The 24,549-nt window shown below is 35.1% G+C and overlaps 2 protein-coding genes across 3 annotated transcripts in view; one reads left to right on the forward strand and one right to left on the reverse strand.

Annotated features, from left to right (window-relative positions):
• Window positions 1–794: 794 nt before the first annotated feature.
• On the reverse strand, window positions 795–20,185 carry LOC131970588 (pannexin-1-like). Of its 2 annotated transcripts, none has more exons than XM_059332019.1 (8): window positions 19,758–20,185; window positions 16,789–16,987; window positions 15,891–16,006; window positions 14,331–14,518; window positions 10,856–11,134; window positions 8,681–8,903; window positions 6,784–7,033; window positions 795–3,690 (listed from the first exon to the last, which is right to left on the reverse strand). In XM_059332019.1, exons 2-8 carry the CDS (start codon window positions 16,970–16,972, stop codon window positions 3,611–3,613), a joined length of 1,320 nt encoding a protein of 439 aa, XP_059188002.1. In that variant the 5' UTR covers window positions 16,973–16,987; window positions 19,758–20,185; the 3' UTR covers window positions 795–3,610. The 2 variants fall into 2 exon arrangements, with proteins under 2 accessions (XP_059188002.1, XP_059188001.1); XM_059332018.1 differs by having other exon boundaries at window positions 19,754–20,185.
• Window positions 20,186–22,817: 2,632 nt separating this feature from the next.
• rsf1a (remodeling and spacing factor 1a) overlaps window positions 22,818–24,549 on the forward strand; it is a 31,951-nt gene continuing 30,219 nt past the window's right edge. The window contains exon 1 of the mRNA XM_059330723.1: window positions 22,818–23,011. Coding sequence (XP_059186706.1) covers window positions 22,852–23,011 — 160 coding nt within the window. The 5' untranslated portion in view covers window positions 22,818–22,851. The remainder of the gene's footprint in view (window positions 23,012–24,549) is intronic.

The raw sequence follows: 24,549 nt of genomic DNA on the forward strand, positions 1-24,549 counted from the left end.
TGCTGGACTTCACTTCTTTCATACTGTTATATTCTTTGAATTAGATACATTGTTAGAATGCATGTATGTATGTATGTATGTATGTATGTATATATATGTATATATGTGTGTGTGTATATATGTGTATATATATATATATATATATATATATGTATGTATGTTGTGTGCATACATACGTAAAATAGTAGTAGTAATAATAGTAGTACATATATATAATGTTACATATGTATGCACACCCTTCACAGGCTAAATATATGACACATTGCTATGTTATTACTACTTTTATATATAATATTGTACTATATATATACTGTACTATTATATAGTGTCTAGTCACAATAACATTATTACCATAATATCATCAGTATAATTACCATCATCTACCTACCAACTGATCTTCTTTTTAACTTCTTAAGTGTCCTTGTTCTATTCTGTGTTTTTTTAGATTGTTGTTTTTATTTATTCTACCTCAGTATTTTATTGTAGTTAAATACCGTATCTATCTATCTATCTATCTATCTATAAATTGAAATTTGAAATACTGGAAGTATTTGACAAGCAGGCAAGGAGGAAATCCATAATGATCAATGTTTATACCTTGGTATACCCTGAAATCTATTTTATATTGTATATTGTTGCAGCTCAAAGCTACATACAACTCATTGCCTTATTTTTAAAACTCTTATTTTGAAACCATGAAAGAAAGAAATATTCAATGATTCTGTATCCAGTCGGCAGGTTAGCCAGGCTGAAGGTAAACACACATCAATCAGGCATCATCTAACTCTAATATCTACATTTATTTCAAAGAAATTTTAATAATTAACAGCCATCATTATATCTCTTTCAAACATCAAAAAGTCACTGCAGAAATATAATACTCCAAAGGTTTTCTCATATCACAAAAAAACATCAACCTCAGTTTACATTAACAAACTGCACAGAAATGAGACCCAAATAACATTTATCTGTCATAAGAAGAAAAAATAAACAGCATAAAAGTCCTTAAACAAACACTAATACACAGCAAGAGAGGAGCTTTTACCACAGCAGGTTAATGACAATATGATAAACTTGCAGTACATAAATATTTACATTAATACAAGTCTGATGTAAACAATGTAGTGAGATGTTTTTATCCCTGAGATTCCCAAACAAGCAAGGCAAGTTTAATTCCAGGTTGAAACATCCAAACATTAAAAAAATCATATATACTGACAAACTGTTTCAACCTAAAGCTCCCAAACTGGATATTATATGAGTTTTATTAGCTGTTATGTGCGGTTTCCTGCTGAATGACTCACTGAGAAATAATGTATTTGTTTAACATTACGCACCGTTAAGTACCGTGAAATCAAAACTTCATACCACGAGTTTATAATCCATCAATGACTGCAAAAACTGACAGCGTTCCTCTAAAATATAGACGAGAGAGCTAAAAGATGACATGTATAAGCACACACTGCAAAAAAAGGTGTTTAGTCTAAAAACCAGATAAAACAGTAAATCTGAGGGAAATGATCTTGCTGCATGGACAGATAATTTCAATTGACATGATTTATTAAATTAAGATTATTAAATCTAGAAATAAGCATGTTGAACGCTTAAAATAAGAAATTAACTCTTAAAACAGGAGAAATGATTCAACACTTCTAAATAGGAAGTTTTTTTTTAATCTTGTTAAGAAACAAATAATCATCAGGTCACTCTGCTCGGGCCAGTGCATCGCTGCTGGCAGCTTTAATTTTATCTCTTCTTTTGTGAACAAAAGAAGATGAAGATTTTTACATCTTCTTTTGTGAACAAAAGAAGATGTAAAAAAAAGACACAAAAAGACCAAAAAGACGTAAAATGACCAAAAAGGAAATAAAAACACAAAAAGACACAAAAAAAGACTAAAAATGACCAAAAAAGACAAATAATCATCAGGTCACTCTGCTCGGGCCAGATCGCTGCTGGCAGCTTTAATTTATCTTGTTTTAATTAATTAAGTTAATTTCATCGTTGTGTCTTTTTAGTGGTCAATTTCACATTTATTTTTGGTTACTTCGTGCATTTTTGGGTCATTTTCACGTCTGTATTTTTTGGGTCAATTTGTGTATTTTTTAAGTCATTTTTACATCTAGTTAAGGAAACATTCAGATATCAGCTTTTAAATTAAACTCTTTTCAGCTATTTTTGTTATCATTATATTTGTCCAAACAAATGTACCTTTAGTTACCTTTAAAACTTTAGATTTAGAAGTGTTGGATAATTTATCTTATTTTAAGTGTTCAACATGCTTACTTCTAGATTTAATAATCTTAATTTAAGAAATCTTGTCAAGGTAAATTATCTGTCGATGCAGCAAGATCATTTCCCTCAGATTTACTGTTTTATCTGGTTTTTAAACACCTTTTTTGCAGTGCAGATTAACGTTTTAACTTCCTCGTCGTACCACTTTCTAGACAGAATAATGATAAATTCCTAATTGATTCCTTTATTATTATCCTGAAATGTGTTTGACAATCTCATAAGAAGTATATTCTCCCATAATGTCGAGTGCAAATAAGTATATCTTGATGAAAACCACACGACTGCATTTTTAGATTTAAAGTTGTCGTTTAAAGGTGTCGTGAAGCTTTAAGACACTTCTAAATAAGTAAACTAAATATATCCTGCTGTATTAGGCAGCAAGCTTTGACTGCATTCTCACTTTAAATAGTCACAGAAAACTTGTCAGATATGTGATCAACATGTCAAGTAACAAGGAATATGAAAAGAAAACTCACAAAACACTACGAACGGGAGGAAAAAAACATATAAAACTGTATTGTGATAATTTGTGTGGCAGTATTGTAGCTATAGTACCGACATTTTATTGTGTAAATTAAACCTTTTGTTAGTTGAGTAATTAAATCAATTGCTATTTCAGTCCACTAGATGGTGCTGACTTGATTTTATATTTAACACTATCTTAATTTCTAATTTTCCAGTTTCTGCATAACTAAGTTGCTCTGTGTCATTTTCAGCCCGAAGGGTCTGAAAGGGTTAAATTAGAGTGACCAGAGGGTTAAAGAGAGATGAACAGACTGAAAATGTTCTTATCTTATTAGGTAAAGCCCCAACAAAAACCTTGGTCGTCTTTTTTGGAATCACGGTTAAAAAAAGATATAACATGCAGTTGAAAGAAACCAATAAGTCAGGTTGTTATCACGATACTCAGCATACTGCAGAATGTTTAAAATCCTAATAATATATCGTATTGTAAGTATTGTGATATCGTATCGTGGGCCTGTGATAGACACATCCTGTCAATGTTTTTAAGAATATTTTATATTTTTAGATATTAAAAAAAGCCAAGCCAAGCAGGCCTCAGTGACAAACCATGTAACCCATAATTTAATAATAGCTGCATCTTTGTTTTGCATTTTAGTGTTTTAACCATTTAGTCAAATGAATTTGGGTCTTAAAATGCTTCAACAAATTTGATAATTCCTGAAATCCACGGTCTATTCTTAAGACACCAAATCCTCACTCCCTCCACTTTTTAGTTTGTTCAAACCAGCTGAGAGCTCCCAGAGGATGAGGAAGATCTTCGATGATGATGATGATGGTGTTTCAGATGTGATCAGGAGGATCTCTGCCGGAGAGTTTCTCCTTCGCTGCTTTTTCTGCCCGTCACGTCTCCAGACAGCAAAGGAGCTAACTCTGAAAATAGAACAATAAGTTTGCATGTAACTTAAACATTGTTATTATTATTATAATATATTTGTACAGGTGTATTAAGTCAGTTCGAATTTATTTGTATGGCAAGCCTTCGTTTTAGCTCGTTCAAATTTGTTTCATCAAGTAGTTTGTTTTTAATGTCGTCTTGATTACTGTTCAGTTCTTTCATCTGCTGCATCAAACAGTCTTTTAAACTAATTACAAGTGGCTCAAAACAAGACTGAAGACTGTTCTAGGTTGTTCTCCAAGAACTAGTGTTGTAGAAATGCATGAACATCTCACCTGGTTGAGAGTCTAGAATAGACTATCTGCTAATCCGTAAAATAATTAATACTCAGACTCCTAAATCTTTTTATATAATAATAATATAATTTACCGCTCAAATATTCATTCTTATAACATTCAAGTTTTTTTTATATAGGACTGATTCCTCTACCTGAGACTGTCTCTTTGAATTTGTCAGTATTTTATAGGTCAGATGAGCTTTGGATCATTCTTCCAGGTTGGTGAAATTAAGGGAAAAGCTGGTTTTAAAAGAAGATGAAGAATGTATTTGATGTCAACACTTTAATTATATCGTCATTTTATTTGAGTGTGGTTGGGCTACGTGATACAAGACTGTATAATGCTTTCTTTTTCTTCTCTTTTTTTCTTTTTTTATATATTTTTATAATGACTTGAGTTTGGAATGGCTGTGGTATTCTATTAAAAATTATTGTCTGGACCCCAGGAAGACTAGCTGTAGTCTTGGCGTCAGCTGATGGGGATCCTTTTAAATAACATGGTATTTTTTTTAAAGCATTTTAAGCACTTTGGGGCATTTTATAATTTTATGGCCTTCTTCAGAAAAAATGTTGCCATTTTATAGGAAGATGTTTTTTCTTACATTTTTGGATATGCTATATAATATGGTGTTTTTCTTTTATTTACTTACAGATTATACTTTAATATGTATGAACAGAGTATAATAGGAACAAAAAAACGAATTATCTATCTGAGTCAAACAGGACAAGATGCAGAAAAACTGCTGGTAACTCGGGAGTGTCTAAGGTGGAACAGAAACCTCAAAGTGAAACACGAAAGTAAAACTTAATCTTATTATATGATGAGCTGTAAAACATTCATGCTCAGGAAACAGGTTTTGTTAGATGGAGACAATTTTAACTGTCACATTGTGTTGGCCTGACCCCTTTTCCTCTTACTCAGTTTCCTCTGATTTATCATCTTTCCCTTCACATTTCCTTAAAAGAGAAAGTTCACAGAGACACATAGTTAATGTCTCTGTCCTCAGTCCAACTGAGAGACTGACACCAGAAATATGCTAGCAGTAGAAATGACTAAAGCTTCCTATACATCAGAAGACTTTGAAAAGATTTGGAAAAGACTCACATCTAAAGACATATAGTGTTTAGAGTTTCTAGTCTGAGATTTTAGACTGTTACGTCCTTGGGGTACGTGTGTTTTTGGTTTTGTTGTGGTTGTGCCTCAGGACCGCAGCAGCGTCACTGGCTCCGCAAGAGGGAATCCCCGCTGGGTCACGCCTCCACCGAAGGCCGGATCGAGAGTTCCCCTGGCTCTGCCCTCTGTCGGCTCGTTGGTCTGGCGTCCAATCAGCTGCCGCACCTGCCTCCAGCTCGGCCTTAAGAGCAGCTTCGCGGGGCTGTGGACGCCCCTTCTTCTTTGTCTTTGCATGGTTTGTGTAAAGTGTGTCTCTTGATCTATTAAGAAGGTATTTGAAAAACCTAGTGTGTGTATTGTTAAATTGAGGCACTCGTGTTGTTTGACTGTTTATTGGGCATTAGGTTTAGGTTTTCTTTTTCACATTCTTTTCACATAACACTTCGAGTATTACCTTTGTTAGATTCACTAGTTTATGGGTGGTTGCATTGTTGTATTTTTTGTTTGTATAGATTAAAAGTAAGCGTAGTCAGCCAGAGTTCCTTTGTTTGTTGTGTTTTAAGTAAGATAGTTTTGGGGGGGAAAAATCGAGTTAGGAAGATTGTTTTAGTTTGTTTGTTTTATGAGTTGGCGCCACCCTTCGCCCTTTGTTCATTGCCTCACATTACAACACCTTGTATCTAGCCTGAAGAAGGTTCTCTTTTCGTTACCTTTGTTTTATTTTGCTGTTATACAATAAAATCTGTATTTGCCTGAGTACACCGGCGTTGTGTTGCTTCCCTTTTCCCTAGACAACAACTGGGTTGTAACATAGACAGACTGTCAATCTAGCAGGGAAACTATTTACAAGACTACAACTATATTCTTTTAGCAGTTTTTCCATCATGCTCTTAGTAAAAACTGACTAAATGGAGGAGAAGCAGCTTTTGGCTCCAGCTGCTCTCTATACTTTTTTCTGTGACTGTATTTTTGGTCATTTTGTGTCTTTTTTAGTCATTTGTACATCTATTTTTGGTTATTTTGTGTATTTTTAAATCATTTTTACATCTATTTTTGGTCAATTTGTGTCTATTTCGATAATTTGGTGTCCTTTTTTGGTAATTTTTACATCTACAGTCATGGAAACATTTGTGATAATAACCAAAATCATTATGAATAAAACCATGTTGTGTTACGTCACTGAGACTTGAGATAATATCAAACACGTTAGATATGATCCAAACCAAGACTTGGAAAAGACTGATATGAAACAGAGCAGATTGGTTTAATACTTTTTTCCGTGACTATATTATTGGTCACTTTGTATCTTTTTTAGTCATTTTTATATCTATTTTTTTTGTCATTTTGTGTCTTTTTTAGTCATTTTTACATGTATTTTTGGTTATTTTGTGTCTTTTTTGATCATTTTATCATCTATTTTTTGTCATTTTGTGTCTTTTTTAGTCATTTTTACATCTATTTTTGGTTATTTTGTGTCTTTTTTGATCATTTTATCATCTATTTTTGGTCCTTTTGTGTCTTTTTTGATCATTTTTATTTCTATTTTTGGTCATTTTGTGACTCGTGACTCCAGTAAAACTCCTAGATTTACAAAAGTCTTTCAGCTTTTAGTGGAAGCCCAGCATTACTCTATTTAAAATGAGATTTTTCACCTTGATAGAGTGTACGTGTACCAACCTTTCATCTCAGTTTCGTTATCTGCGGCTGAGTTCGGACGGTTGCAGCTGTTCTTGGCAGCTCCAGACGTGGCAGCTGGTGGGGGGCTGCCGGCCGAGTCTGCCGCTTTACTCTTCACTTTACTTGTGACGCAGGTGAGTTTATTAGCATCCACGGTGTCCATCTTCACCGTACAGAGAGTCTGCAGCAGACCCATGGAGTCAAAGTCTTCTCCAGCACACTCACCTCGTCTCCTCAACAACTCCAACACCTGCAGCAAGAAAAACAGGCAGAATTAGACTAAACATTTAGTCTGAGCCAGAGAGAGATACAGTATGTAGCTGCAATAAAACAAGATCTTGATCAAAAACTGACTGACACGATAGCGGGATTAGAAAATAATGAGATTATAAATATTGATTAGAGACGGGCGATCTAAAATCAGTCCCTCATTTCCCTTTTTACTACTTTTAATTAATCAGAGAAGCTCAGAAGTTTACTCTATAGCAGCGGTTCCCAAACTTTTTAAGCCGCGCACCCCCTTATATGTCCCAACAGGGTTGACGCACCCCCAATCCCCCACACCTTCAAAAAAACAAAATGCAATAAGCTTTTTTATAGCCATATTAAAGGCGGCATGTTTAATCATGCTCAAATGACCAGAACACACATTTAATTAAATAATCACCATCACAACAATGCGCTCTCACATTTGAATTAATCTGAAACACAGTTTCAATATAATGCAACAAAATTATGCGCTAGCTTCCACTTTTAAGAGCAAAGAGGATGATGACAGGCTCAGGATCAGAGGCAGAAAGCACATAAGTTAGGAAAATGTTATAATATTTTGAGCCGCGTTTAACAAAAATTGCAGCAAGTTAAAATGAGCGTGGAGCTAAACAACCCGTCATCATAACACAGGCTGGAAAAATGGAAGAAGATAACTTCTTCTACATTTCAATTTAAGATGATGTGCATTTTGAATAGCCTGCATTTATTATTAAAATAATACAGTTTTTGATTTTACATTTTACAAAGGAAACGTTTATTTACACTTCTTTATTGTGTGGGGGAAAAAAAATGTAATTGTGTAATTATCAGACCGCCATTACATTTTTCATCTCGCGCACCCCCTAGCGGCAGCTCGCGCACCCCCAGGGGTCTGCGCACCACACTTTGGGAATCGGTGCTCTATAGTGACTAAATACACTGCAAAAAGGTGTTTCGTTTAAAAACCAGATAAAAACAGTAAATCTGAGGGAAATGATCTTGCTGCATGGACAGATAATTTACCTTGACAAGATTTCTTAAATTAAGATTATTAAATCTAGAAATAAGCATGTTGAACACTTAAAATAAGAAATTAACTCTTAAAACAAGATAAATTAAAGCTGCCAGCAGTGATGAACTGGCCCGAGCAGAGTGACCTGATGATGTCTTTTTTTGGTGAATTTTAGTCTTTTTGTGTCCATTTTGTGAGTGTACGTCTTTTTTTTAAAAAAGTCTTTTTTTTAAAAATGTCTTTTTTTTAAAAATGTCTTTTTGTGTCCTTCTGTGTCTTTTTGTCATCTTTTTTTTGTGTTTTTTTGGTCTTTGTGTCTTTTTGTGTCTTTTTTGTGTCTTTTTTTGTGTCTTTTTTGGTCATTTTGTCATTTTGCCAAAAAAGACGAAAAATGTACAAAAGACATAAATTAAAGCTGCCAGCAGCGATGAACTGGCCCGATTAGAGTGACCTGATGAGTATTTGTTTCTTACCAAGATAAAAAAAACTTAATTATCTTAATAATCTTAATTTAAGAAATCTTGTCAAGGTAAATTATCTGTCCATGCAGCAAGATAATTTCCCTCAGATTTACTGTTTTTATCTGGTTTTTAGACACCTTTTTTGCAGTGTGCTTGTGCAGCTTGTACACACCTTGATGTATTTGTATGATTTTAATTCGCTGAGGTTCTCCTCCAAGAAGAGCAGATACAGAGAGAGGTCGTCCCATTGGCTGCCGGGGGTGGGCAGCACGCTGACGGTGGGCAGCGATTGGTAGGTTTCCAAGAATCGAGCGTATCCGTGACAGAAGAGAGGACGGAAACTAGCATAGATCACCGCAGGAATCAGAGCCACGAACAGGACCAAGTTGACCAGGCTGGAATCAGAGTTAAACACACAAAAAGTCCATATTTCTCTGGATAATAAGTCACATTATAACCACAAATCATTATTCAGCCCTACAGAGTCTAACTACAGTAACTACACAAAAGGTAAAACTGAGAAAAACTGCTTTAAAGTTTTTTAACTGCAGGGGTCTCAAACTCAAATTAGCTGGGGCCCGCTGGAGGCAGTATCAAAAGACACAAAATGACCAAAAAAAGATACAAAATGACCAAAAAAGACACAAAATGACCAAAAAAAGATACAAAATGACGAAAAAAAGACACAAAATGACAAAAAAAGATACAAAATGACCAAAAAAGACACAAAATTACTGAAAAAAAACACTAAATTACTTCAAAAAAGACACAAAATGACAAAAAGACACAGAATTACCATAAAAGACTCAAATGATTAAAAAAAGACACAAAATGACCCCAAAAAGACACAAAATGACCAAAAAATGACCAAAAATGACAGAAAAAAACTAAATTACTTAAGAAAGAAACAAAATGACCAACAAAAGATACAGAATTACCAAAAAAAGACACAAAATCATTAAAAAAAGACACAAAATGACACAAAATTACCAATAAAGTAATTAAAGGGACCTTCCACACACAACACGGTAAAGTGCCATTCATATAAAACTCACAATAAACTTTTAATTTTATCTCGCTTTCTTACTTCATCACTATCTTATTTTTCTTTTCTATCTCTAACTCTGTTTTTAGTTTTTATTACTATTTTATTGTTTTACTGTTTTTAGTATTTTATTGTTTTCATTGTTTTTATTTATACCTATTTGTGTTTGATTTTATGATTTTTTGTTTTTATTTGTATACATCCCATTATCCCATTTTTAATTTATTTTATCTTATTGCATTTTACTGTTCTATTGTTTACTACATCTCTTTTTATTGTGTTATCTATTTATTGTTTGTGCAGCACTTTGGAAACCTTGTGTTTGCTAAAATTGTGCTATATAAATAAAGTGGATTGTGTATGATTTTATTCTATTTTAATAACTGTACAGCACTTTGGTCAACTGAGGTTGTTTTTAAATGTTTATAAATAAACTTTGACTTGACTTGACTTGACTATCTAGATAATAAACTCACTTTCAAATAAACTTATAATTTCTATTATTTTTATGTTTAAATTAGTATATATATCCAAAGCAGACCGTGGTAAGTGGCTTGGTTGTGAGTTGGATTTTGTGGTTTTCATATGTAATTATTTCTCTGAAATTAAGCAAAATTGAAATCTAAAACTTTGTCACAAGATAAAACAGACATCAAGGAGTTTAGATTTTTTTTATAACTCAATTTTGACCAAAAATGAAGTTACTGCAGTTAGACTTTGTAGGGCAGAATAGAGATGGACAAAATACACAGTAAAATAAATGAATTAAAGCAGACCTTAACCCTTAATAGGGCACTCATTGAAATACTTGCAAATTCCAACTTTCAACCCTAGAGAATATTGGAGGATATTACATACAGCCAGAATGTGTTAAAAAACAAACCCAGGGGAGGGGGGGTAATATTTTGAGAAAAAAGTTTACAAGATGAAAGTGGCAAATCTACCAGAATTTTTTTTGCAGATTTATGAGATTTAAAGTGGTGAATCTGCGAGAAAAAAAGCTGTTTTCCCCCCCATTTTTTTCTCGTAAATCTGCGACTTTTTTCGCGCACATTTGCCACTTTAAATCTCTTGAATCTGCAACATTTTTCTTGTAGATTTGCCACTTTAATCTAGTAAATTTGTACTCTGTGACGTAGCCTGATCTTTGCTGATTAGCTGGGAGAAATCCATGTGGTTCTACGACCAAACTGAGAGACATGGGGACCCAGTTAGATATCTACTCAAGTTACCAAATATAGTTCTTCGCCCGATAAATGGTTTAACCTTTATATTGTGACATAATACTGCAGAGACAGATACCTGAGCAGAGAGAAGACTCCCACAGCGATGAGTTTACACTGAACCCTCTCAGGAACAGCGGGGTCGGAGGCCAGCAGGCCGGCTCGCAGCTTACAGCCGAACTCGTCGGTGACGGCGGCGAGGCGGAGGTAGTAGACCAGGTAGACGCAGGCGCACAGCAGCGTGACCAGAGTCAGGCCGCGGCACAGCAGGTAGTAAAACAGCATGGAGCGAGAGCAACGCTTGGTCATCAGGAACTTCTCCACCAGAGGGTAGTTAAAACAGCCTTCAGTCGGGTCGCTGCATTCACAGAGAGAGAGGAAAACATACCTTTACTGTTGCTGTTGGAGTACAATTTAATGTATTTTTGAGCAGCCTGTAGATGCAAAATTAAGACTAAACATGATTCTTTTTTTCTTAACCCTTTATCAGGTGAAGAACTATATTTGGTAACTTCAGGTAATATTTTGAGAAAAAAGTTGCAAATTTACTAGATTAAAGTGGCAAATCTACAAGAAAAAAAGTTGCAGATTTAAGAGATTTAAAGTGGAAAAAAAGCCACTTTTCTCCCAGATTCACCACTTTAAATCTCATAAATCTACGCCTTTTTTTCTCGTAGATTTGCCACTTTAATCTCGTAAACTTTTTTCTCAAAATATTATTATAACATTTGTATTTCGAATGATTTTTTTTTTCTTCTTCCCAAATGATCGCATATTTCACTGCCTGAACATACCCCAAAACTCATGAAACTTTAAATATAAGTCACACCTGCCGAAAAATTTTATAATCTATTGTCATCCTGAATTTCCACCACTAGGTGGCGCTATAATAAAGGAAAGTGCGTTTTGGCTAATAACTCCCACATACTTTATTGCACATTCAAAAAACGTATATCCACGCGTTCACTGAGTTGTGCTGAATCTCATGATATAGGCCACGCCCTTTTTCGCATCAAGTTTTTTTTTGCAAATTTGCAAAATGTCGTAAGCATACTTTTTCGAACTCCTCCTAGGCAATTTCATCGTTTTGCTCCAAACTTTGCACACAGCATCTATGGACCCTCATGACAAAAAGTTATTCAAAGAATTTTGATTACCCAAAGAATACTCAAGTTATTAAATAACAACTTCCTGCAGGTGGCGCTATTATCAACACAAAACACGAAGTGTTGCATATCTCCACACTGGTGTGTCTGAATGACATGAAACTCAGGTTACTACTTCCCCGTGAGCCCCTGAGGCTCGCTGCAAAATTTTGGCCGATGACCACTAGGTGGCGCTCTTTAAATTGAAGTATTTTATATCTCCAAATCGGTTGGTCGGATTAACATCAAACTTGGTATACTTATTGTCCAAATAAAAAAATAAAAAAATAAAAAATAAAATAAAATAAAATAAAGAAAAAAAAATAAATGTAAAAAAAAGTAAAGAAGTAAAAAAGACAGTGGTGGAAGAAGTGTTCAGATCCTTTACTTCAGTAAAGGTACTAATACCACACTGTGAAATGACTCCACTCCGCTCATTTTAACTACCTAATAAACTTTTAAGTGGTTTAATTTGTAAAAATGGCTAATCATTTTAAATGTATCATGTTTTTCATTTTAAATCTTGACCTGAAAAGTAACTAAAGCTGTCAGCTAAATGTAGAGGAATAAAAAGTACAATATATGTCTCAAAATGTAGTGGAGTAGAAGTATAAAGTTAGATAAAATGTACATAAAAGTACCTCAAAATTGTACTTTAAGTCCAGTACTTGAGTAAATGTACATAGTTACTTTCCACCATTGCTACCTGCCTCTTCTAACTTATACATATCAGTTAAGAGTCCTCCTTCAGAAACTGTATGAGGATTAAAGGGATAGTTTGTGCATTATTATACAAAACTTGGTACAATTATTGTCAATGCCCTCCTGAGGATAACCCTTTAAGGTTTTATTGATTGGCCCCTAGGTGGCACTGTGGTGGCAGTCTAATTTCATATTTGGTACCGTGGCCACACTATAACACTTAAGGCAATGAAATTCATAGGGGTGGTATAGACTGGCCCCGGTAACGCACACACCCCGACGGCAGCATGCCCCGACATGCGTGTACTGCGAGGGCCCGTTCAGTACTGCTTGCAGTCCTAGTTTTCACATGTTTTTTTTACACATACTGGCTGTATGTAATATCCTCCAATATTCTCTAGGGTTGAAATTTGGAATTTGCAAGTATTTCAATGAGTGCCCTATTAAGGGTTAAAGTGGTGAATCTGGGAGAAAAAAGTTGCTTTTTTCCCACTTTTTTCTCGTAAATCTGCGACTTTTTTCACACAGATTTGCCACTTTAAATCTCTTAAATCTGCAACTTTTTTTCTAGTAAATTTGCAACTTTTTTCTCGAAATATTACCTGAAGTTACCAAATATGGTTCTTTGCCTGATAAAGGGTTAAACAGAGAAAAGACTAGCCTTGGTTTAGTGTTGTATTTTAACTAGGGTTGTCACAATACTAAAATTTTCAACTCGATACTGATACTCAGGAAAATATTCGATACTGGATACCATTTTCGATGCCACCAGGATAAAAACAAGCTCAAACAGCAATACACATATAATAAAAACCTGCATACAAAAGGTAGCTAGTTTGTCTTTGATAGCATATTCATATGGGGACATTGTTCTTTTCTTTATTTATGTCTTTGATTTCACATAATGATGCAGGAAAACAGGTAAATTAGAGAAGGCTTGTCAAGTGACAGCTTTCCAATGGGAGACAACAATGAAAGGACAAAACGACGGATCATTAGATGGTATTTGTGCAATACATCCATAGATATACAGTACAAACACATCCTGTGCTCAAATGGCCACCTTTGATGTGAAATATTTTGAAATCAGCAAAAATGGTTTCAGACCTCTACGTTTTTTGAAAAGTGACATTCTGCAATAATGTATTAGATCAAGGTAGATATCTAGGGGCTAGGGGCAAAAGTTAGCTCACAAAAACCATCAACTGGCAGCTGGTGGAACTAAACACGACCCAAACTAGGAGGAAAGACCACAAATCTCTCAGGAGCCCTCACATCCACTAGGAATTAGAAAAACTCCCTTCAGTAAGAAGATACAGGGGAGAGCAACAAGAAACATCTCAGAAACAAGAAGACGCAGGCGAGACGCAGGTGGAGTGCTCTTCGTTTCAGATTATAGGCTAAAGGCTGTTCACTTTACATTGTTTTTTCCACTGAAAATGCGGTTATCTATAGTCAGATTGCAAGAGAAATACAGTAAGAATTTCAAGCATTTACAAGCACTTAATCCAAAATCCAAGCACTTATTAAACCTTGAAATTCAACATTAAAATATGGTCTACTTCCATATCACATTTAAAAATATATCAATATATCACCCAGCTCTATATGAACTGGATAGAGTGAGATCCAGCAAAGGACCCCAAGTCGTATTATATCTGAAACACTCCACTTAGCCCATAGTTAACTCCAGGTGTGCTGCTGTACCTGTCAGGTGTGAGCAGTCCTGAGGTGGCGAGGCGTTTGGCCAGCGTGACGGCTCGGTTGTAGCAGCGGTCCAACTCCTCCATGATGAAGCCGAGGTCCGACTGGAGGAGGGGAGCAGCAGAAAACCTCCAGAACAACGCCGGGGTGTACATGAGCACGGCCACCAGCAGCAGGATGTACGGGAAGAACTGGACACAAGAGACGGAGAGGAAGGAACAAACTGTTTTACTGGGAATCACATTTCTACTCATGTAACAGTTGATGTAAGTGATGCAAACATTAAGACAGAAACTAAAGCACACAAGTCATTTTCTCTCTTTAGAACGGAGAGTTTCTTTTACGTGCCGGATACAAAAACCAACAAAAAATAAGAAATAAATAACTAGAATTAAGCAAATACATGCTCGAAACAAGTAAAATTATCTACCAGTGCAGTAAGTAAATTTTTCTTTGTAAGAATTATTTAAATAAGTAAAATATCTAGGCACTGGAAAAACCAAAGATGTCTTGAAATAAATAGAAATCTACTTATTTTGAGCAATTGTGGCTTGAAAAGCCCAACTGTAGTAACAATAAAATTAGTCAGTAATACTTGAAACGAAGATGAAATGCTTTTGAAATAACATTCAAACTACATGCAACTAAAACTCTCAATTGGAACCAATATTTTAGGTAAAAACTCACCATATTCAACAGTTGAATAGCTTGAAAAGCATGAAAAAGCTCACAATGTCAATCCTAAAAAGAAGTCTTTAAACAATAAGATAATTAAATAAGCACATAAAGCTGTGGTCAGTAGGTAAATTATACTAAAAACAATATATTTAAGATACTATTGCTAGATACTTGGTGAGCTTCATGTTTTTTGCAGTGTGTGGCTACACAAGATCCGCAAGATCATTTCCCTCAGATTTAGTGTTTTATCTGGTTTTTAGACACACCTTTTTGCAGTGCACTGAACATCCCTGCTGTGTTTTTTAGGAAAACAAGTTGTAAGTGTAATAAAATGGTTTGAAAGGAGCCAAATTATTTTAAAAGCAAAAGTGAAAGGACAAAGTGTATCAGTTTATGTGGTGTAGCTGTAAATGTTCTTTCACTTTGCTGCATGTGTCAGAACATTTTAATGTGGTTTGTGTAACATCAGTTCAGGAATGTAAAGAGACACACACCTATTCTTGCTCTCTATTCTTTGCCTAAAGCGTCTTATTAAATATTCTCACCACACCCTGAAATCACAAAACAAAAGCTGCCCGTTCATGCAGAATTTAAATTGAAACTACTGTGATACTTTAACTGAAATACACCACACAAGGAAATAATGCAATGTGCAGAAAACAGCTCATGTTTGTTTTATGTAACTCACTGCTGTGCAAAAACAGGAATTTCACCAGAAAATTACAGGGTTTTTTTCACGCAGTATGGCTACTTTTTACTTCTATATTATTACTGAGTGATATGATGATTTATGTGTTAATGAGTCAGGTTTTTCCAGCCTAATTCTGCCTTATTCTTCTATCAGAAGGTGTGTGTTGGTTAGTTTCAGCTACTGTGTGTGTTTACCTTGTGCAGCCACAGAGGCAGAGTGTGTGTGTGAACAGACGCCCAGCAGTACGAGTCCACATAATATGCCTGCCTCCAGGAGAAGTTAGCAGGAGCAAAACAGCTGATCTGAGTCCCTGAACACAACACAGAGACATGATTGGAACACAAATTAAATGTTAAAAAGGAGCATTAATATTGTAACATGCAGACTTAAAGTAGTATTTGAACCTGAAGAATGGAGGACTCCCTGTGGACACGTTGGAAAGAGAGGACGGGGTGTTGCAAGTGATGTTTTTTAAAGTCTTCTTATCATCAATAGTTCAGGTGTTTCCCTACTATTATTAGGCTGAATGAATGTCAAATTAATCAAACTCACTAAATTACTTCTCTTAGATCAAAAGGTTGTAGGTGATTCACAGTGGACTTCTTTAGGAAGTTTTATTTATTATTTATTAGTAAGTTGTTTATTTATTATGTGCATGGACATGTGAATGATAATGGTCTAAATTATGTGAAATTGCATTGCTTTAATGCGACTGAGTAATTTGTGACCGTCTAATGCGACTGGCTAATGTGCGACCGGCTAATGCGACCAGCTAATGTGTGACCGGCTATTGCAACCGGCTAATGTGCGACTGTCTAATGCGACCTGCTAATGCGAACGGTTAATGTGACCGGGTAATGTGGACAGGCTAATGTGCGACCGTCTAATGCGACCGTCTAATGTGCGACCGTCTTATGCGACCGGCTAATGTGTGACCATCTAATGCGACCGGCTAATGTGCGACCGGCTAATGTGTGACCGGCTAATGCGACAGGCTAATGTGCGACCGGCTAATGCAACCGGCTAATGTGACCAGCTAAAAGGGGTGTGTAAAAGGGGTGTGTAAAAGGGGTAAATATGTTGTTGACTCACCTACTGAGACCTCCTGAGCGAAGGCCAGAGAGATGAGGAGGAGGGGGAGGCCCACGGCCACACAGGTCACCATCTTGTCCACAGCCAGCTCGGTGCGGACGCTGCGGTAGCGAGCCTGGTTCGGGTCCTTCAGCAGGAAATCACTGAACACGTATTCTGTAGCCACGTGGGCGATGGCCATCATTCACTCCTCTGTTACCTGCAGCACAGACAGAACAAAGACGTTTAAGTTAGTTCTCCATTTAGAGCATCAACATGCTCCGACTTCCTCTCCGTCTGGAGCTCATTCTGTGGTTTTGTCAGGCAAATTGTATTCACACGATGCAAAGGAAGTCATCATGTAAACAGCGTGTGTTTACTAACCAACGAGGCTGAAACAGAGCAGCAGACAAACCACAGACAGAGATTACCAATCTGTTGGCTGGTGACTTCCCCAATCTGCTCATTCTGCTTCCTAATGAAACAGCTCATCATAAACAATCAGGACTATTAGACCGCTGAATTCACAGTGTAATGTTTGATTTACCCCAACAACCCCCAAACATTTAGCTATAGAGCTCATCTTAAAACTAACCCTAACACTAAACATTTAGCTAATCTTAAAACTAACCCTAACACCAAACATTTTAATATTTAGCTCATCTTAAAACTAACCCTCACACAAAAAATTTAGCTATTTTGCTAATCTTAAAACTAACCCTAACAACCCCCAAACATTTAGCTATTTAGTTAATCTTAAAACTAACCCTAACACTAAACATTTAGCTATTTAGCTCATCTTTACCCTCACCCAATTAAACCTAAATGCCCGTAGGAGTGAATGAGAGTGTGAATGGTTGTCTGTCTCTATGTGTCAGTCCTGTAATAGTCTGGAGACCTTACCAGGGTGAACCCGCCTACATCCATTTTTATTATAGTTTATTTAGTCATTACACACATGAGATTTGAGTTTTTTTTTCATAAAATATAATGAAGTCTTTGAAAAAATCAGTAGTCCCTCATGCCAAAAGACTAAATATTGTACAGGATTATACGAAAAGTTGATTTTTTTACTTTTAATCTAAGTTTTGCTGGCTGTTTTAAGTCATGCTTATGCTTATAAAAGGTAAAATCTGTTAAAATGACCACCTTAATAACAGTGAAGTGACAAATACATCTTAATTTTGTATTTATATTTTTATTGACATGTTTTATAATGTAAATTCCATGATGAGCAATCTCTCAGCATTTTCTTTTTTACCATTTATCTCATGAATTATGTTCCAGGGTGAAAGGTCACATGTTTTGTACGGCTAAAAACAATATAAATACCTTTCTTATTCTGTCTTTTCCCTGTTTAGAATGAGTTCAGTGAACCATAATGGCTACTGAAACATTTTTTGGAATTGATATAATTATTTGTGATGCATATTTCTTGATAATCTGGTTTTGTCTGTTTACATAACGTCATCTGATCCATAACTTCTCTCCCGCAGCATCTTCCTCTTAAACCTGAAGCTGCATGTGAACTCAAAACACAAATCAGTTTTATTTGCAGGCATAATAACAGACTTATTATCAGGCTGTTTGCTTTATTTCATTGTCTCCCACCATGAATAATCATTTACCCTTCACCACTGGGACGATCCAGCAGCTCTGGTCAGTTTTTCTTGCAGGAATTTCTTGTTTTGGTTAAAAATTGTGAAACATGAGCTCCTGATTTATTTAAACCCAGAAGGATAAAAACAACTTGTGACTGTCTGCCCACAACATCAACACACTCCTTTTGTTTATCTGGAACAGAATTTTGCAGTGTGTATTATTATTTTATACTTAAAACTATGAGCTATTATACTTTTTAACCTTGCGGGAGTTTTGTGATGCTCTGCGTCTTTTTATTTATTTTACTAAGTTTAACTATATCTATTATTTATTTTACTATGTTTATCTGTTTGATTTTATTGTTTTATTTATAGCATCATTTTAGATGTATGCACTTTGGAGACGTTTTTGTTGTTTAAATGTGCTATACAAATGAAGTGGATTGGATTATTATATTTCTCAGATAAAACCTCCCCACTAGTTCACTTTGAGTGAGTACTGAATTTTGGAAAAACTGCTTTCAGTTTTTCTGCTGCATCGACTTGGAACATCTGACAACATTCACTTATAACTATGGACCAGTTAAAACTATGATAAACAATAACTAAACTATGATAACAATAACTAAACTATGATAACAATAACTAAACTATGATACACAATAACTAAACTATGATAACAATAACTAAACTATGATAACAATAACTAAACTATGATACACAATAACTAAACTATGATAACAATAACTTTGCCTTTCACTGTAACCGTTTTTAATGTTTTTGCATGTGTTTTCTCTGTTTCTCTGTTTTGTGTTTTCTCTGAACTCTCGACATCTTTGTAAATGATTCCTCAAGAAAGTAACTAAAGAATAAATGCATTATTTATTTAACTCGCTATGATCATAACTGATTAGAAAAGTCATGCATAATAGACTTGACCATAACTAGGACATATTTGATTTTCTTTGAACATGAATGCCAGACTTGCTGTTTAATGTTTAATGTTGCACAAGTTGATCAAAGGTTTGCAGCTTATTGCTCAGATTGAGCTGCAATAAAAACTAAAAAGACTTTTTAAGCTTTGCTGCATGAAGCTGACTCCTCCAGCATTTCTCCTTTTCTGCTCCTCCACTTGGACAAACGTGTAGTTTTTGTGTATTTCCCAAATGAGACTTTTGAAGGTTTTTACAATTGTATGCATGGAAAATGTATCTGTATGAATTATTTAAGACATCGAACATACGAACTTCCTTAACTGACTTCAATTAAAAGCTGATCAGTAACTTAAACACATGCAGGTTGTTTTCAGGGTTTAAAAGAAACTGTTGCTTGTTACTTTAGCTCATTATAAGTTACAGTAAAACGGTAAAATTAAGTTAACTCACCTACCAAGCTGCTCCCGCTAAATTCAATGTGTCCATTAATGTGTCATGGCTGCTCCAGACAGCTCAGACAGAAGTTCAGGTGTTTTCCAGGTGTTTTTATTTCCAGTAGTGTCTCCAGAGTTTAATGAGGCAGCAGACAGAAGATCAACAGAAGAAACAATAAACAATAAACAACGTCTCGACATGAGTCTCTTCCTGTAAGACGCTCAACTTCTTCCGTCCCTCTTCAGAAACAACACATGATGCCTTCAAGTGCAAATCCACAGCTCTGATTTTTCACTGTCAATGCTGCCTTCAAATGCAGCTCGGAAGTGTGAGTTTTTTGGAGTAAAGTTAAGAATTTTAACTCATTTGTTGTTGTTGTTGTTGTTGTTGTTGTTGTTGTTGTTGTCGTCGATAGTGGTGGTTGAGAAAATACTCACTCAGTACAAGTGCAAGTACTGTACAAGTCCATATATATATATATATATATATATATATTTATATATATATATATATATATATATATTTTTTTTTTTTTTTTTTTTTTTAAATCTTAAATACGTTTTCTTTTTCATTAAAACATATACATCTATCTTTTGTATTTACATATAGAACATAAAATGTACTTTCAGATTATGGCATATATGTATATTAGCCACATATAAATATACATAAATATATATATATATATATATATACACATATATATATACATACAGCTCTGATTTTTCACTGCTGCCTTCAAATACAGCTCGTAAGTTTGAGTTTTATTGAGTAAAGTTAAGAATTTTGACCCTTTAGTTGTCGATAGTAGTGGTGGAGAAAATACTCAATACAAGTCCTGCATTAAACTCTTAAACATAAAGTACAAAAGTATCAGTATTGTACAATTTGTTCATTATAAGGAATTATAATTACATATATATATATATATATATATATATATATATATATATATATTTTTTTTTTTTTTTTTTTTTTACATTGTATAATATGTTGTGAACACACACACACACACACACACATATATTTAAAATCTTAAATCTGTATGCTCATATGTTGTCTTTTTCATTAAAACATATGTGTCTATCTTTTGTATTTACATAAAGAACGTAAAATATACTTTCAGATTATGGTATATATAGCCACATATAAATCGTATATATATGTAAATAATATGCTATGCATGTACGTGTAATTTGTACAGGATACATTTATATGATTACATTTATGTTATATGTATAAATAATGTTTTTTAAATTTTGCATATATGTCAATAAATGCATAATACATACAAACTACATATTTGTATGGACTTTATACATATCATTTCATTTCTAAATGTTTAAATGCTTGTCTTTAGATGTGAGCAGGTGTGACACGATAGTTTTCCAGGAGTCTTTTCCAAATCTTTACAAAGTCTTCTGATGTATAGATAGCATTACTTGAGAAAATTAAGCTTTTCTGTCTTTGGTTGAGACATTTCCTACGGTCCTGAAGGCAGCATCCTCCGGGCAGCGTGACTCTCTACGCAGCATGCAGCAACAGAGCAGATCTGTGAGGAGGAGACGCTTCATCACTCATTTAATAAAAAGAACAAGATGTTCATATAAAAACAAATCACTAGAAATAAAACCACAGCTCCGGTTTTGACTCCATTCTTCACACCTACGTCATATTATTTATAATATTTGGCTGATGGCTGCTGATGAAGAAGTGATTCTACGAGGCGACTTGTTTTATTCTGGTTGGAATGAAAACCAAAACCATTTTGAAATGTTTTTGATGTTGAACTATCGCGGTGAATTGTGGGCTTTCCACGCTCTGCCCTCCCTGGTCCTCCCAACTTCTACAGCTGCGTCAAGCTCCTTAGAATAAGCACAATCACACCGGAAATCAATGGATTGTATCTCCGAAATAAAAGCCGAACGTGTTTTAGTTTAGGTTTTTTTATTTGCCAGGCTCGTGTCCAAAAGCCACGCAAGACAGGACAGATAAAAACAAACAAAACAAGGCAAGCAAACAAACAAGAACAAAAACAAATACAAGACTTAAAATACATACAGACATGTCAGCCAATTTACTTTGTAAAAAATGTAGATTTTACAGTGAAAAACTGCTAAACCATGACAGTAAAAGACGTAAAATGATAAATGGGTTAATTCAGTTTCAGTAACAATGAAACACCGTAAATGTATATATCAGCCAAAACAGTGTTTTTTTACAGGGTTTAAAATCAAAAATAAATGACTCCACTGTAAAATAACAAAAATATACTGTAAATATATATATATATATAGAAATATATAGAAATATATATATATATATATATATATATATATATACAAGCCAGCATTTTTGCATTTATTTTTTGTAAAAAAATACTTTTTCTCACTGTTAAATGTATTTAACACCATATCTCTAACAAAAATATACTGTAATATTTAATGGTATAATCTTTAATTTATGCAGCATTTATAAAGTATTCTTGTCAATTATATGGCAGAACAGCGTTTCTTTTGATGGAAAAACTTATTTATACAGTAAAAAATAAATAAATAAATAAAATGTCAATCTTAAATGTGAAATCAACAGTGTACATACGTACTGTAAGAGCCATTTTGCTTTGATTGTTATTTGTTTATTTGTTTGTTTGTGCCTCCCACATGCATGCATGCATACATATATACATACATAATACATACATGTATGTATGCATGCATACATAGATACATACATAGATACATAGTTACATACATACATACATAATACATACATACATACATATATGTATGTATGTATGCATACATAGACACACACACACACACACACACACACACACACACACACACACACACACATAAATACATACATACCTATTTGTATGGGCTTTACTTTAGTTTTTTGTTTGTTCAACCACAATAACAGAATGTGCGCCCCCAAGCGCAGCATTATTTTGAAAACCCTAACCGGAAGTCGCACCTGCACCGGTCCCGTCTAGCTTGACCCCGGTAGCCGCTCCACTCCTTCCATTCATTTGATTCGCAGCCGGAGTCTCATCCAGCAGCAGCAGCTCCTCTTGGCCCTGCCCTCCTCCTCTCTCTCCGCCTAGAAACATGGCTGCTGCTCCGGTGGTGGTGGTGAGGAGCTCCGGCCCGCCGCTCTGCCCGAGCTTCGCGGAGGTCTGCTCCTTCCTGGAGCGCTACGGAGCCGTGCTGGACCTCCCCGAGATGACTTTCTCCCAGATGGAGAGGTACCTGCGGGACACGACGACAGGTGAGCGGCCGGTCTGCTAGCGGGGGTTGGTGGTTGTTGTTGGGGCCAAGAAGTGGTGGAAAGCTGCGACACTTGGAGCCGAAGGAGAAGAAGAGGGTCCACCACCACCATCATCATCATCATCACGATGATGATGATGATGGTGGTGGTGGTGGAAAATATTAAATGTGTGGCAGCATCATGTTTAGATCAGGAGTTTGGTTCTGCGAGGTTTCTTTGGCTCGTTTTGGCCTCTTTGGATCTGAGTCCCTCGAAAGAGAAACATGTTCAGTGTAGCGGCTACTTGCACTCACTAGCAAATATTTCAACCCTCCGGAGTCTCCAAAAGCTCCAAATCCAGACTTCTTCATCACATCCAGACTAGAAAACAAAGCAGCGTGGAGCCCTACTGTAAATTTACCTCTAAAGTTCTGGCTGTAAACTCCATGAGGCCAGTTTCAGTTTGATGATGATATACCAAGTAAAACTGGAGACAAGCTCAAATATATTTAGTATAAAATGATAGAACTGGATGGAACCCTCTTATATGTTAGATTTGACACCTTTGTGAATATTTGCAACATTTAAAATTCTTTATAGAGCATGATAGTGTTTGGAAAGTAAAAAAAAAGATTCAAAATCACATTTTATGTTGGACTAAAGGAGTAAAAAAGACAAAAAATGAGCAAAAAAGGCACAAAATGACAAAAAAGACACAAAATGACCAAAAAAAGAGACACAAAATGAGAAGTAAGAATAATAAAAAAACCAAAAACACAAAATAACTAAAAAACAAAACAAAACAACGGACACAAAATGACAAAAAAAATAAAAATAAAAAAATTCACAAAAAGACCAAAAAAGACACTAAATGACCAAAAAATAAACAAAATGACTAAAAAAGACACAACAACAGACACAAAATGGCCAAAAAAGACACTAAATGACCAAAAAATACACTAAATGACCAAAAAATACACTAAATGACCAAAAAAGACACAAATGACTTACAAAGACACGAAAAGACATAATAAGGATTAAAAAATTTATAAAATCGTCCAATAAGACTCCATAGAGTTAAAGTGAAGAGATGTGAGTTGAAGTTTCTGTGTAAATCTAAATATGTGGCTGCTAACATGGAGCTAACCACTCCAGAGCCCAAACACTCTCACTGTGTTTTACTAAAGTTAGAGGAAACAGAAACAAACAGGAGTAAAAAATAAGTCAAGCTACAACCAGGAGTTCACTAAGAGTCAAGTGACAGATCGTCGATAATGTTGTCAACACAGGTATTGATCTGTGATCGGTAAACTTGGTGTGGGAGCCATGATGCAGCAATGACCACACACACACACACCAACCAGAGGCTTGTAAGGTGTAATTTTCCCCCGGCATTGCCTCACAGGCAGCCGGGCAGGATGACATCAGTGTCCCTGGTGTTCATGTGTTCATGTGTGTATGTGTGCTGGTGGTTAGCATTTAATAAGGACACAAGACAGTTAGTTGGTGCTGGTACCTTGTATTGTATAAGTTAATTTGATAACAAAATATTTACAATA

Source organism: Centropristis striata, chromosome 4 (genome assembly GCF_030273125.1).
Source record: "Centropristis striata isolate RG_2023a ecotype Rhode Island chromosome 4, C.striata_1.0, whole genome shotgun sequence".
NCBI lineage: Eukaryota > Metazoa > Chordata > Actinopteri > Perciformes > Serranidae > Centropristis > Centropristis striata.